Source organism: Rhipicephalus microplus, chromosome X (genome assembly GCF_043290135.1).
Source record: "Rhipicephalus microplus isolate Deutch F79 chromosome X, USDA_Rmic, whole genome shotgun sequence".
Lineage (NCBI taxonomy): Eukaryota > Metazoa > Arthropoda > Arachnida > Ixodida > Ixodidae > Rhipicephalus > Rhipicephalus microplus.
The window spans coordinates 40,929,697-40,942,771 of NC_134710.1; the positions used below are offsets into that span (position 1 = coordinate 40,929,697).

Here is a 13,075-nt window from a genome sequence, read left to right on the forward strand (position 1 = left end):
ACCCACCCCTTAAGTAATACCCTCTCGAAGGTCTTTAAGGAAATAAAAATGAAATGAAATCGGCCCGCACAGACACGAATGCCAGGCCCCCTGTATCAAAAGTTTGATCTTCGCTGAGCGCAAGGTGACCACTGGCACATTCGGCCAATGACTGCACTGAACTTCGCATATGCAGCTCCCGCACGTCTCCGGGCATAATAATGTTGATCGTTGGCACGGGCTCCCCAAGCTTCTGAGCGTGTAGCGTGTTCACAATTAGAGGAGTAGGTGTCTCCACGTTCCAAGGTGGTGATGGGCTTCCAGCTTGCGTCATCAACATCTCTGGCAGGGAGGCGGTAGACTCTGTCAAGTTGTGTTGTGCGGCAGGTATCGACGTAGAGTCTGACATGATGATGATGTTTGATGTTTTGTGGCGCAAGGGCCATTTCACGGCCAAAGAGCGCCAGTTAATCTTACTAAAAATATGGACAATGATTGTGATAAGCGGCTGTATAAGGGCTATAAAATTCCTCGCGGTAAGGCGGGTAAAAACATACAAGTAATAAAATCATGACCATGCCATGAAAGGTGTGTGTGGTGTGAATAGATGACAAAAGTTGGTGATAATAAAAAACGATGGTGGACATGTATGGCATTAGCACAAGTGCCTCACTCGTTCATACCCTTGCGTCCAAGGGCCGTGAGGCAAGTGCTTTATTGTGTAGCCACCGCAGCAAAAACCTCTCTGCAGGGGTCGTGCTACGGAATGCCCGGGTATATGATATGAAAACTATGAGTTTCTTTTAAAAATGCTAACAATGATTTATGACTAAAAAGCAGTTCCCTACCAACGAACATTGCACGGTGTAAAGGTATATGTTGTCGGTAGGGTAATGAAAAATGTTGTTTTCTTAGAGTTTCGAACTGTTTGCACTGGATTAACATGTGAAGGACCGTTAATGCTTCACCACATCTGTCACACAATGATGGATTGCCACCGGACAAAAGATATGTGTGTGTCGTGTATGTGTGTCCTATCCTGAGCCTCGTTAGTATTACCTCTGTATGACGCTGTTTTGATACTGGCAGCCAATGACCAAGGTGTGGCTTAATAATGTGTAGTTTGTTTTGTGTGTGTCTATCCCACTTGCTCTGCCAGTAGTCCCTGAGGTTTCGTTTGAGGGACGGCTTAAGCTCAAGGGCCGGGATTGATATGGGTGTAGGGGCAGTGCTTTTGTGGACGGATGCAGCGAGCTGATCCGCCTTCATGTTGCCTGGGATCTCACGGTGCCCTGGCACCCAGCACACTACAACATGTTGTTTGAGTGTGTAGTGTGTGCATAAAATGGAGTAAAGTGAGACAAGGACTGGGTTTTTTTGTTTTTTAAGAGTGTGCAGAGCCGTTACCACACTGAGGGAGTCCGTATAAATTACTGCTTTTTGTATTTGTAATTGCTTGATGTGTTTAGGCCCCACAAGTATCGCATAAGCTTCCGCTGTGAAGATACTTGTGCCTGGATGTAGAGGGCCAGCATTTGAAAAGGATGGGCCAACAGCAGCGTAGGACACAGAGGAGTTAGACTTGGAGGCTTCTGTAAAGAACTCAGGACGTGTGTATTTGTGTTGAAGGATGTGGGAATTGAGGCTAGCCCGCTGCCTTTGCGCGGGCTTTGCCGCCTTTTCTGCCGTTCTCATGTCCCGACATGTCGTCTCCCCTCCTTTGCTGCCTGCCGCGCTGGGGGAGAGGAGTGACGTTTAACTCCCTCACCCGGTAGCGGATGTTGACTGTGGCGCTGCGCGCGGAGCCTCCCGAGAGGTTTTCGCGCGCTGCGTCGGGAGCGGGCAGACAGATACTCTCCGGGACTGCAAACGGTGAGCCACGCAATCTTTTCCGTTCGTCAACTCCCGGCGCTCGGGGCTCGTCGAACTTCGCTGACGGCGCCTCGCGCCCGAGGCGAACGATCACCTTTTGTTGCCCCGCTGCGTATGCACGGCCGAAGGGCGGTACGCTGCTAGTGCGTGGCCTGGCTACGCTGACCCGTTTCCCTCCGAAGCCAACGCAAGCGCCTTTGCCCTCGCTCGAGCAACCGGGCCTTGGTCCCGGTGTCTCCGTGGATCACCTTTACCGCGGAGGCGTGCTCGTGGCACCCTGTGTAGTACTTTTGTGCCCGTGGCGTGGATAAGCCCATTTGCTTTCCCGCCGCGCCTTTGCAACGGGCTGTACTGCGTTTGGTGTTGCCACAGTAAAGTGTTGCGACTTTGAGCAGTATCGTGTTCTCGCCACGGCGACGGTTAACGCGTGCCCTGCGGCTCGCTAAGACCGGACCCACGCTGGTGGCCGTACTCCTTCGGGATACGTGTACACCACACTGGCGCCCAACGTGGGGCCGGTCTTATGCGATAAAAGAAATGTCCAAATTATCAAAAGTATCAGAAAAACTATGAACAAATATCTGTTAAATCAATACACTTTCATTTTCTTGATGAACACATAAATCCTGTACTTTTTTGCATAAGTGCAGTGTAAAAACGGCAATTTTCATCATCCTGCAACTTCGTTTTCAATGCGACCATAGTGACAAACTGGCTTGCCTAATTAGACTGAACATGCTCTGCTCTCGTCTCTTTTGCACATGACAATAGTTCATTTACAGGTAAAGGGCCCAGCAACTGATTGTTCCTTCATCACAATGTAGCAAATGAGTTTTATGCCAGCATAGCAACTGGAACTCAACACTCTTGATCTTCAACAGCTTCCGTGATGTTTGAGTTTTGTGATATTGCGTGCTCATTGCATCAAGTTGAAATGAAAATGCACAGTGCTGGATCCACGATGGCAAAACCACTGTCACTTACTGATAAGGATAGCAATACAGACAGCGCTGCATTGTTCTGGTTGTCTGTGAATGCCATTTTCACTCATTTGTTGCATCAAGTTGAAATGAAAATGTACAGTGCTGGATCCACGAGGGCAAAACCACTGTCACTAACTGATAAGGATAGCAAGACAGACAGCGCTGCATCGTTCTGGTTGTCTGTGAACGCCATTTTCACTCATTTGTTGCATCAAATCGAAATGAAGATGCACAGTGCTGGATCCACGAGGGCAAAACCACTGTCACTAACTGATAAGGATAGCAAGACAGACAGCGCTGCATCGTTCTGGTTGTCTGTGAACGGCATTTTCACTCATTTGTTGCATCAAGTCGAATGAAGATGCACAGTGCTGGATCCACGAGGGCAAAACCACTGTCACTAACTGATAAGGATAGCAATACAGAGAGCGCTGCAACGTTCTGGTTGTCTGTGAACGCCATTTTCACTCATTTGTTGCATCAAGTCGAAATGAAAATGTACAGAGCTGGATCCACCAGGACAAAACCACTGTCACTAACTGATAAGGATAGCAAGACAGACAGCGCTGCATCGTTCTGGTTGTCTGCGAACGCCATTTTCACTCATTTGTGTAGTTTTACGCTCTACGTACTTCGGGAATCATCCAAATTTATGGAATTGTGGCCAAATTTGATTGGAATAATGAAAGTTCGATGCCATTAAAAAATGCACATGATGGCTGGGAAGAGGGAACAAGTCTGAATTAATTATCCCATTTTTTGCATTAACAAAGGTATAATTACAGCTTTTACTGAAGGTCACTGTTTTTATCAGCTTAATATTATATGAACACCTAGAACATAAAAAAAAACAACCAGCTACTACACTTTTAGGACAGGCGCAACTTCTACTGTCTACAATTAGTTAATGTAGTTGCCATTCCATTTCATTGTTGGCCAAGCACACAATGTGATTGGGTGTCCGCTTCTGTCTTTTCTCACTTAAATTTAAGTAAGGAACTGTTGAACTATACCCATCAATTATCTGCACATATCAAACATGCACATCAACTCAGTGCAGCCTCATGCAGCAGCGACGAGCTTTGAATACTGTCTATTTTTTTTTCCCCATGATATATGGTGTTTTTTGGCGCAAGGGCCATTTGATGGCCAAAGAGCGCCAGTTCATGGGATAAGGAATGTGGTCAATGATTGTGATTAGCGGCTGTATAAGGGCCATAAAATTCCTCGCGGTAAGGCGGGTAAAAACATACAAGTAATAAAATCATGACCATGCCGTGAAAGGTGTGTGTGGTGCGAATGGATTACGAAAGTTGGTGATAATAAAAACGATGGCGGACATGAATGGCATTAGCACAAGTGCCTCACTCGTTCGTACCCTTGCGTCCAAGGGCCGTGAGGCAATTGCTTTGTTGTGTAGCCATCGCAGCAAAAACCTCCCTGGAGAGGTGGTGCTACGGGATGACCCGGTATATGATATGAAAATTATGAATGTCTTTTAAAAACGCTAACAATGATTTATGACTAAAAAGCGGTTCCCTACCAACGAACATTGCAGGGTGTAAAGGTATATGTTGTCGGTAGGGTAATGGAAAATGCTGTTTTCTTATAGTTTCTAATTGTTTACATTGGATTAAAACGTGAAGGACTGTTAATGTTTCACCACATTTTTCACACAATGGTGGATCACCACCGGACAAAAGATGAGTGTGTGTCGTGTATGTGTGTCCTATCCTGAGCCTCGTTAGTATTACCTCTGTATGACGCGATTTTGATACTGGCAGCCAATGACCAAGGTGTGGCTTAATAATGTGTAGTTTGTTTTGTGTGTGTGTATCCCACTTGCTCTGCCAGTAGTCCCTGAGGTTTCGTTTGAGAGACGGCTTAAGATCAAGGGCCGGGATTAATATGGGTATAGGACCAGTGCTTTTGTGGACAGATGCAGCGAGCTGATCCGCCCTCACATTGCCTTGGATCTCACGGTGCCCTGGCACCCAGCACACTACAACATGTTGTTTCAGTGTGTAGAGTGTGCACAAAATGGAGTAAAGTGAGACAAGGACCGGGTTTTTTTTGTTTTTTAAGACTGTGCAGAGCCGTTACCACACTGAGGGAGTCTGTATAAATTACTGCTTTTTGTATTTGTAATTGTTTGATGTGTTTAGCTGCCACAAGTATCGCGTAAGCTTCTGCTGTGCAGATACTTGTGCCTGGATGTAGAGGGCCAGCATCCGAAAAGGATGGGCCGACAGCAGCGTAGGACACAGAGGAGTTGGACTTGGAAGCATCTGTAAAGAACTCAGGACGTGTGTATTTGTGTTGAAGTTCCAGGAAGTATGATCGGATATGGGTAATGGGCGCATGTTTTGTAACTTCTAGAAAGGACACATCGCAGTCTATAGTCTGCCATTGCCACGGTGGCGAATATGCTACAGGAGCCATTAAACTGTGTTCTAGTGAGACTCCAGTTTCCTCAGCTAGACTTTTCAGGCGAACTGAGAAGGGCTGCCTCATCGAAGGCCTGTTTTGAAACAGAAATGAGCTCGACAAATCATTTATAGTAGAGTATGAGGGGTGCTTCTTATCTGCTTTCACCTTAAGGAAATAAACAAAGGACATATAAGTTCTCTGCAGATGAAGCGACCACTCATTTGATTCAACATAAAGGCTTTCTACGGGGCTGGTGTGAAAAGCACCCGTAGAAAGGCGGATGCCCAAATGGTGCACGGGGTCCAGCATCTTCAAAGCACTTTGATTTGCAGACTGATAAACAACGGCCCCGTAATCTAAGCGGGTGCGAATGAGGCTTCGATACAGATTTATGAGGCATTTCCTGTCACTACCCCACGTAGTACGTGACAACACTTTTATAACATTCATGGCTTTTAAACATTTTGTTTTTAAACACTTTATGTGGGGTACGAAGGTCAACTTGTTGTCCAAGATTAAGCCTAAGAATTTATGCTCGGCTTTGACGGACAGACGTTGCCCGTTCAGTCGAATGTCAGGTTCCGAGTGCATGCCTCTCTTTCGAGAGAACAAGACACACGTGCTTTTTTGTGGGTTAAGTTGAAATCCGTTTTCATCTGCCCATTTGGAGACCTTATTTAAACCCAGCTGAACCTGCCGCTCACACATGGCCAAGTTGCATGACTTGAAGCCAAGCTGAACGTCGTCGACATATGTACAATAGAACATACTGTGGGGGATGGACAAGTGCAAAGAATTCATTTTAATAATAAAAAGTGTGCAACTAAGCACACCACCTTGTGGCACGCCTGTTTCCTGGACAAATGTTTGGGAGAGCACACTGCCCAGACGGACACGGAATGTCCGGTTTGACAGGTAACTTTCGATTATATGAAACATTCTTCCGCGCACACCAAGGTGGGACAGGTCTCTTAGAATTCCGAAACGCCATGTTGTATCATAAGCCTTTTCTATATCGAGGAACACAGAGAGAAAATATTGTTTATGGACGAAGGCGTCTCTGATCTGTGCCTCGATACGAACAAGGTGGTCTGTGGTGGATCTACTTTCTCGAAACCCGCACTGAAATGGGTCGAGCAAATTATTTGTTTCAAGAAAATGTACAAGTCGGCAGTTTATCATTTTTTCGAAGACATTGCACAGGCAGCTTGTAAGTGCTATAGGCCTATAACTCGAGGGTAAAGAAGGGTCCTTGCCCTCTTTCAAAATGGGAATAACAATAGCCTCTTTCCAGGAGGTAGGAATAGTGCCAGAAGACCAAATAGCATTGTACAAACAAAGTAAGGTTTTTCGGGTTTCGTTTGGTAGGTTTTTTAACATTTCATACATCACACGGTCAGAACCTGGGGCAGAAGTACTGCAGGAGTTTAGAGATGTTCGGAGCTCAGCTAGACTGAAAGCTTGGTTATATGCCTCGTATCTAGTGGATTTGTGTTCGAGTTTCTGTTTTTCTATTCTTGTTCTGTATTCTTGGAAAGTGTCAGTATAGTGGGACGAGCTGGATACCTGTTCGAAGTGTGCACCGAGGAAGTTTGCCTGATCTTCCAAGGTATCACCCTGAGTGTTTACGAGTGGAAGTGTGTGTACTTGTTTTCCTGCTATCCTACCGACCATGTTCCAGACTTTAGCCTCCTGTGTGTATGAATTAACCTCCGATAAAAACTTCTGCCAGCTTTCTCTTCTGGCCTGCCGACGCGTTCTTCTGCCTTGAGACTTTATTTTCTTGAAGGTTTCAAGATTTTCGGCTGTCGGTGAGTTCCGAAGCAGCCTCCAAGCTCTGTTTTGCTGTTTGCGCGCGTTTCGGCATTCAGAGTTCCACCATGGCACACATCGTTTTCCAGGGTGTCCATTTGTTTGTGGGATGCATTTTGTTGCAGCATCAATCAAAAACGCTGTGAAGTAGTTCACAGCAACATCAATGTTCAAAGTACAGATGTCATTCCAACCTAGACAAGCGATAGCATAAAACTGTTCCCAGTCGGCTCTGTTTATGAGCCACTTGGGAACACGTGGTGGACACTCAGTTACTGTCGTTGTGCTCAGAACTACGGGGAAGTGGTCACTTCCGTACAGATTACTGACGACTTTCCACTGGAGTAGAGGCACAAGAGATGGAGATACTATGCTCAGGTCTATGGAGGAGTAGGTGTTATTAGCGAGGTTATAATAGGTTGGTTCTTTTCGATTTAGGAGACACGCGCTCGACGAGATAAGGAATTGTTCGATCAGTCGACCTCGCGCGTCATACCGAGAGTCACCCCATAGCCTGCTATGCGCATTAAAGTCTCCAAGGAGAACATAAGGCTCCGGAAGTTCATCAATTAGAGAGTGTAAATCGCGTTTTTGCAGCTTATAGCTAGGAGGAATGTAAATAGTGCAGATTGTGATCAGTTTATCAAAAAGAACCGCTCGAACAGCCACTGCCTCAAGGGATGTTTGGAGTTGTAAGTGTGTGCATGCAATTCCTTGATTCACTATGATGGCAACACCTCCTGATGATGTCATAGCATCAACACGGTCTTTTCTGAAAATAACGTATTTACGAAGAAAATTTGTGTGTTTTAAATTAAGGTGTGTTTCTTGTACACACAGCACTTTTGGCGAGTGTTCATGTAAGAGTTCTTGGATGTCGTCAAGGTTTCTGAGAAGGCCCCTGACGTTCCATTGTATAATTTGAGTGTTCATGGTGAATGTGAAATAGTGCTGTGTGTACGAAAAGCGAGTGGCTGTTTAGACAGGGAGTTTGAGTTCACTTAACAGGGCCATCACCAGGCACTGTTATCTGCTTTTTTGTTTTCTTGACGCGCTCCAGGGAGCCACGCCGCTCTTTCGGCACCAAGGGTGCCGACGTATCCATTGCCTCCTCGGAGGCACTGGATGCCCGCACGTGCGGGCTGTTAATTCGAATTTCGGGCCTCGCCTGGTGAGGTGAGGCCTTGAGACCGGAGGACTCTGGAGTCTCCGGTCTCTGTTTGGGAGTAGGCGGTGTAGCTTGGGCTACAGCCGCCTTGGGGGCAGGTGCCACAACCACCGGCTCGGTATGCGCGGGTCGAAGGAGTGGCGAGGGCTTGTGCGGCGGTGCCCCCTGACGCGCCGCATCAGCGTATGTAGGTCCATAGAATGAAGCGACTCTTCGCCGTGCTTCCTTAAATGTAATGTTCTCCTTCACCTTCAACGTAATTATTTCTTTTTCTTTTTTCCAGTATGTGCAGGAGCGTGAATATGCGGCATGGTTTCCTTCGCAGTTTACACAGTGTGGCGGTTGTTTGCAGTTCTCAGACACGTGGCCTAGAACTCCACATTGTGCACAAGTCTGGCGACCACGACAGGTTTTAGAGCCATGGCCATACCTCTGGCATTGGAAGCAACGACGAGGGTTTGGTATGTACGTCCTGATAGATGTCTTTGTGTACCCTGTTTGAATAGATTCCGGTAGTTTACTGGATGCAAATGTGAGTATCAAGTGTTTCGTCGGTGTTTCCTTGTTATCTCTTCTAATGATGATTCTCTGTACATTAGTGACATTTTGGCTCTTCCACCCCTCCAAAAGTTCAGTCTCAGTCAAGTCAAGTAAGTCCATGTCAGATACCACTCCGCGAGTTGTGTTCATTGATCTATGTGGTGTTATGGTTATTGGTATGCCACCGAAATCTGACAGACGGTCTAGCTTTTCAAATTGTTCTTTGTCACGGATTTCGAGGAGAAGGTCTCCACTAGCCATTTTGGTTACCTTGTATCCTGTGCCAAGAGTTTCAGTAAGACATCTAGAAACCAGGAAAGGAAAGACGGTTCTGGCTTGCTTTTCAGTTTTTTCACAGTGGATAACATGATAGTGAGGATATGTTTCTTTGGGCTGGTTAAAAAAGTTTATATCATTGGTGCGTACCCGCTTTAAGCCGGTACGATCAGACAGTAAGGGGAATGCTCCATGCATGCCTTTCTTATTTTTGTTCAGCAGCGTTGGCGGCCACCCACCACGGAGCCCAACGAGGGGACGCTACAAGTTTACAGATGCTGAAAACTGCAGACGCCAGCCGTACAACGCCACTATAACCCAATGCGCCTAGACCAAGGTAGGCTATTTGCACAGGGTTAACCCTAGCCGCCAGGAAGTTTGGAAGTAAACGGAAGAGAGTAGAAGACAGGACATATAAATAGTAAGAGATAAAGACGGAGATGCGGAGAGAGGGATAGGAAAAGGCGACTGCCGATTTCCCCTGGGTGGGTCAGCCCAGGGGTGCCGTCTACGTGAAGCCGGGGCCAAAGGGGTGTGTTGCCTCTGTCGGGGGGCCTTAAAGGTCCAATCACCCAGCGTCGGCTCAACCCCCAGGATCCCCTTTTCCCCGGACACGGCAAAGCCACGCACGGCTAGGCGTGGGAGGGAGTAGAAACTCCCCCGTTAGCTCGGGTCCGTGGTGTCGCTACACACCAAACGCCTACTTGTGCAGGCGCCCCTGCGGGGTTTTTTTTTTTTTTTTTTTCCCCCACTCATTTAGGATACTGTCAGTTACGGACCGAGGTGAGCCACACCTTTTGAGCAGTTGCGATCAGTTCCCGTGCTGCGTTCAAATGATGCAAGCATGCAAGCCCACAGCACTTCAGTGAGATTGTGGCTTAATAAGGATACTTACTTCAAGGTCACAATATAAAAAGCAAGAATACATCATATCAAGGAATCTATTATATTAGGTTGTTACACGTACCGAGCTTTGGCTGTAATAGTAAACAGAGCTGTGTGAATAGCAAAATTTGGGGGGCAAAACGAGTTTGAATATTAATGTTTGAGTGGGAGTCCAATATTTTTCCGATAGTTGTCGAATCTTTATTTCATATTTTTAAAATACTTTGAAGTGAAATTACAGAAAAAAGGTTGCAGAGAATCTCTGAACACATTCTTAGATGTTCCTTTTGGCTCCCAAAGATGCTTTGCCTCTCTCAAAGACGATTTGCCCTCTCCCTGAGTGCTCCTCCCAATCTCGCATGGCATACGTCAGTGGTTCTCAAATGGGTGTCCGCGGATTCTAGGGGCTCAGTGAAGCCATTTCTATGATCCATGACACTCTCACCCGCATTTTTCTTTAAGTGTGATTGTGCCACGTATTAATGAACTGTCCAAAATGAAGTAATGAGGCACGTTTGTTTGGTATTTTTGGTAGCAATAAAAGGCACTTGTTTCACGCTCCAGTTGTGTTAATTTATCTACGTACCTCCCTCCCCTCCGCTGCAAAGGTCCCCCATCACTTCCACCAGTCCACAAGGGGTCCCCAAACCACTGGCATACCTCATCGCAGACGCGCTGCTGAAAACACCGCCCACTTCCGGTTGCCGTGACTCTGTCTCTCCTTTGACTTCGTCAACTGTGTGCTTGTTGGCAAACCACTGCTGCCGTGCCAGCCCGTGCTCATAGGAATCGTGCTCGTATAGACCGTTCGCGCGTATAGACCTGACAAGCCGTAGTAGCCGATTCGTAGGCGCGCGCATGCGGGCAACACGACGAACATAAAGGAGTACTCTCAGAGCGAAATGACTTTGTGTGTGGAAGTCGTGATACAACACTTGTGTACATATTAACCTATTAGCGTATTTGAACTGCCATGTGATGTTCGGCTGCGTAGTACTTTCACATCTACTGCATTGCGCTTTGTGCACTTATCATTTTCTTACAACATACTTTGTCTCCTAAGTGAGAAGGAGTAGCCGGTGTCACCATGGCACCAATCTCTCCTATTTTATCATTTCAAAATAAAGAGGGGAGAGAGAACAGACAGCTGCTCACAGGCTAACCAGAAATCGTAGATTCTTGCTCGACCAATCGCACCATATATCTGCTACGCGTCAGAGATTCAACTCCTCGCCCTCGCACAAAGGGCCTGGAGAGGAGGAGGGATGGTTTCTTAGAATTTGTGGCGTTCCGGCAGCTCATAGCGCTGCCACACGTGGAATCGCTGATTGAGACAACATTGTGAACACGATACTTGAAATGTTTTAAAAAATATTTTGGGTGGTTTAGGGGCCTTGAATGGAATACCCGTAGTAAGGTAAAGTCTTTTTGTAATGGGTGGCCAGCTTTAAACAACGAAGTCTTTATGGTAATCACACGTTCCAATGCCCGATGGCAATATACACTTGTACCACGTAATAGTCCTGCGGTATCACACGTATTTTCACGCCTGTATACAAGTTGCATGCGTTTGTAAAGCATGAAAGTTATTTTCACAGCATTTACAAGCACAGAAAGTTATTTTCACTGTATCTCCAAGCATACGCGTGGATTTGTAGCAGAGCATCTGCTTTCCAAGCAAACGGCATGGGTTCGATCCTCACTCAGGCCAGGAAATTTTTATTACCTATTGTATTTGCATCTTTCTTGATTTTGTCACAGACAATATGATGATTTTTCACTCAAAACTAATGACGCCGGCACCGGCATCGAAATTTCTACAAAATGAGCTCCTTAACACTGTTACATTAAAATGTCATTAATTGAACCCCCTGATCTGTTTCATCTATCATCTCTATGTTGGAACCAGCGTTTCCCTGAGTAAAAAATTTGTGGCCGTAGCAGAGTCTGAAAGGCAGCTTCACTGCAATAGGAGTGAAGCACATCAGAACTTTGAAGGTATCACTGCCACTCGTACATTGACTGTGCTTAATCTTCATGAAGTTCCAACACTTCTAATTGTGAAATTCCAGTGCAAATCAAATCAAATAGCAAGCACCATTAAAAAAATATTTGAAAGTTCAAACATTTTCACAGCCCCACTAGTAACAGAAAAGTGTAATGAACTGCAATATGTTCATAACTATAGGTACTAGAATGATGTGCCACAAACATACACTGAATACTCCAATGAAAAGATGGCCTTCTATTATTGACCTTATGCTGGCAGAAAAATATTAAGCCCAATAGCCTTACCTGCTCCGGACTCATGTACAACTGGGTGCCCACTTGATCAGTCAGGCGTCCTGACTTGCTGGAGAAAATATCTCCAGAGGGTGCTTCCAAAGGGGTTGCAACTACTGAGCCACCTGTCAGAGCTGTCACCAGGCCGAAGTCTCCCACCTTGATGGCATCATCCATGGCAAAAAAGATGTTGGACGGCTGTAACAGAAGAGGAAGGCAGAGCACTGATCACAAAATGTAGTTCTTGCATAATAAAAGTAATGGAATATGACATGACATTAGCGTGACACTGAACAGAGCTTACGGTAGTATTCAGTCTCCAAGCACATGATCTTATGCAATTTTAATTAAGTTATGCAGTTTTGCATGCCAAAACCAGGATATGACTACAAGACATGATGTCATAGTGGAACAGCTGGGATTCTTTAATGGGTATTCAAGTCAAATTTTATACAATAAAACAACCTCAAGTTCAATGCAATGTGCTGCATGAAGGGCTCTAAAGGTCGAAGCCCAGTTCATTCTTATACACTAAAACGTTCTGAAGGTCTCCGTTTTTTTCTAAATAACTGACACAATGCTTCCTTTGATTATTAAACAGGTCAACAGTAGTTATGGAAGCGACATCTTGATTTTAGGAGCATAGTCCGTAGCAGCAAAATGGTGCTTTGGACTGGCCAAAAGCATTTTGGGAGCAGATGGCCGAATATTCAGGATCAATAATGGGGTTTACACCAGCATTTAAACATCTCATAAGTATTATACCTCACAGTTCAAGAAACAATTAATTAAGCAGATGGTTGGTCATTGAACACAAAGTAAGATGCACAACATATATTTAAAAGGC

The 13,075-nt window shown here is 45.7% G+C and overlaps 1 protein-coding gene across 4 annotated transcripts in view; it reads right to left on the reverse strand.

Moving 5' to 3' along the window:
- Nucleotides 1–13,075, reverse strand: part of LOC119175844 (eukaryotic translation initiation factor 2-alpha kinase 3) — an 87,585-nt gene that overhangs the window by 16,834 nt on the left and 57,676 nt on the right. For all 4 annotated transcript variants that reach the window (XR_012886639.1, XM_075876282.1, XM_037426846.2 and 1 more), the window contains one exon: nt 12,241–12,426. Coding sequence is in view for 3 of the 4 variants with exons in the window: in XM_075876282.1 (XP_075732397.1) it covers nt 12,241–12,426 (186 nt within the window). In the remaining variant the exon portion in view is untranslated. The remainder of the gene's footprint in view (nt 1–12,240; nt 12,427–13,075) is intronic.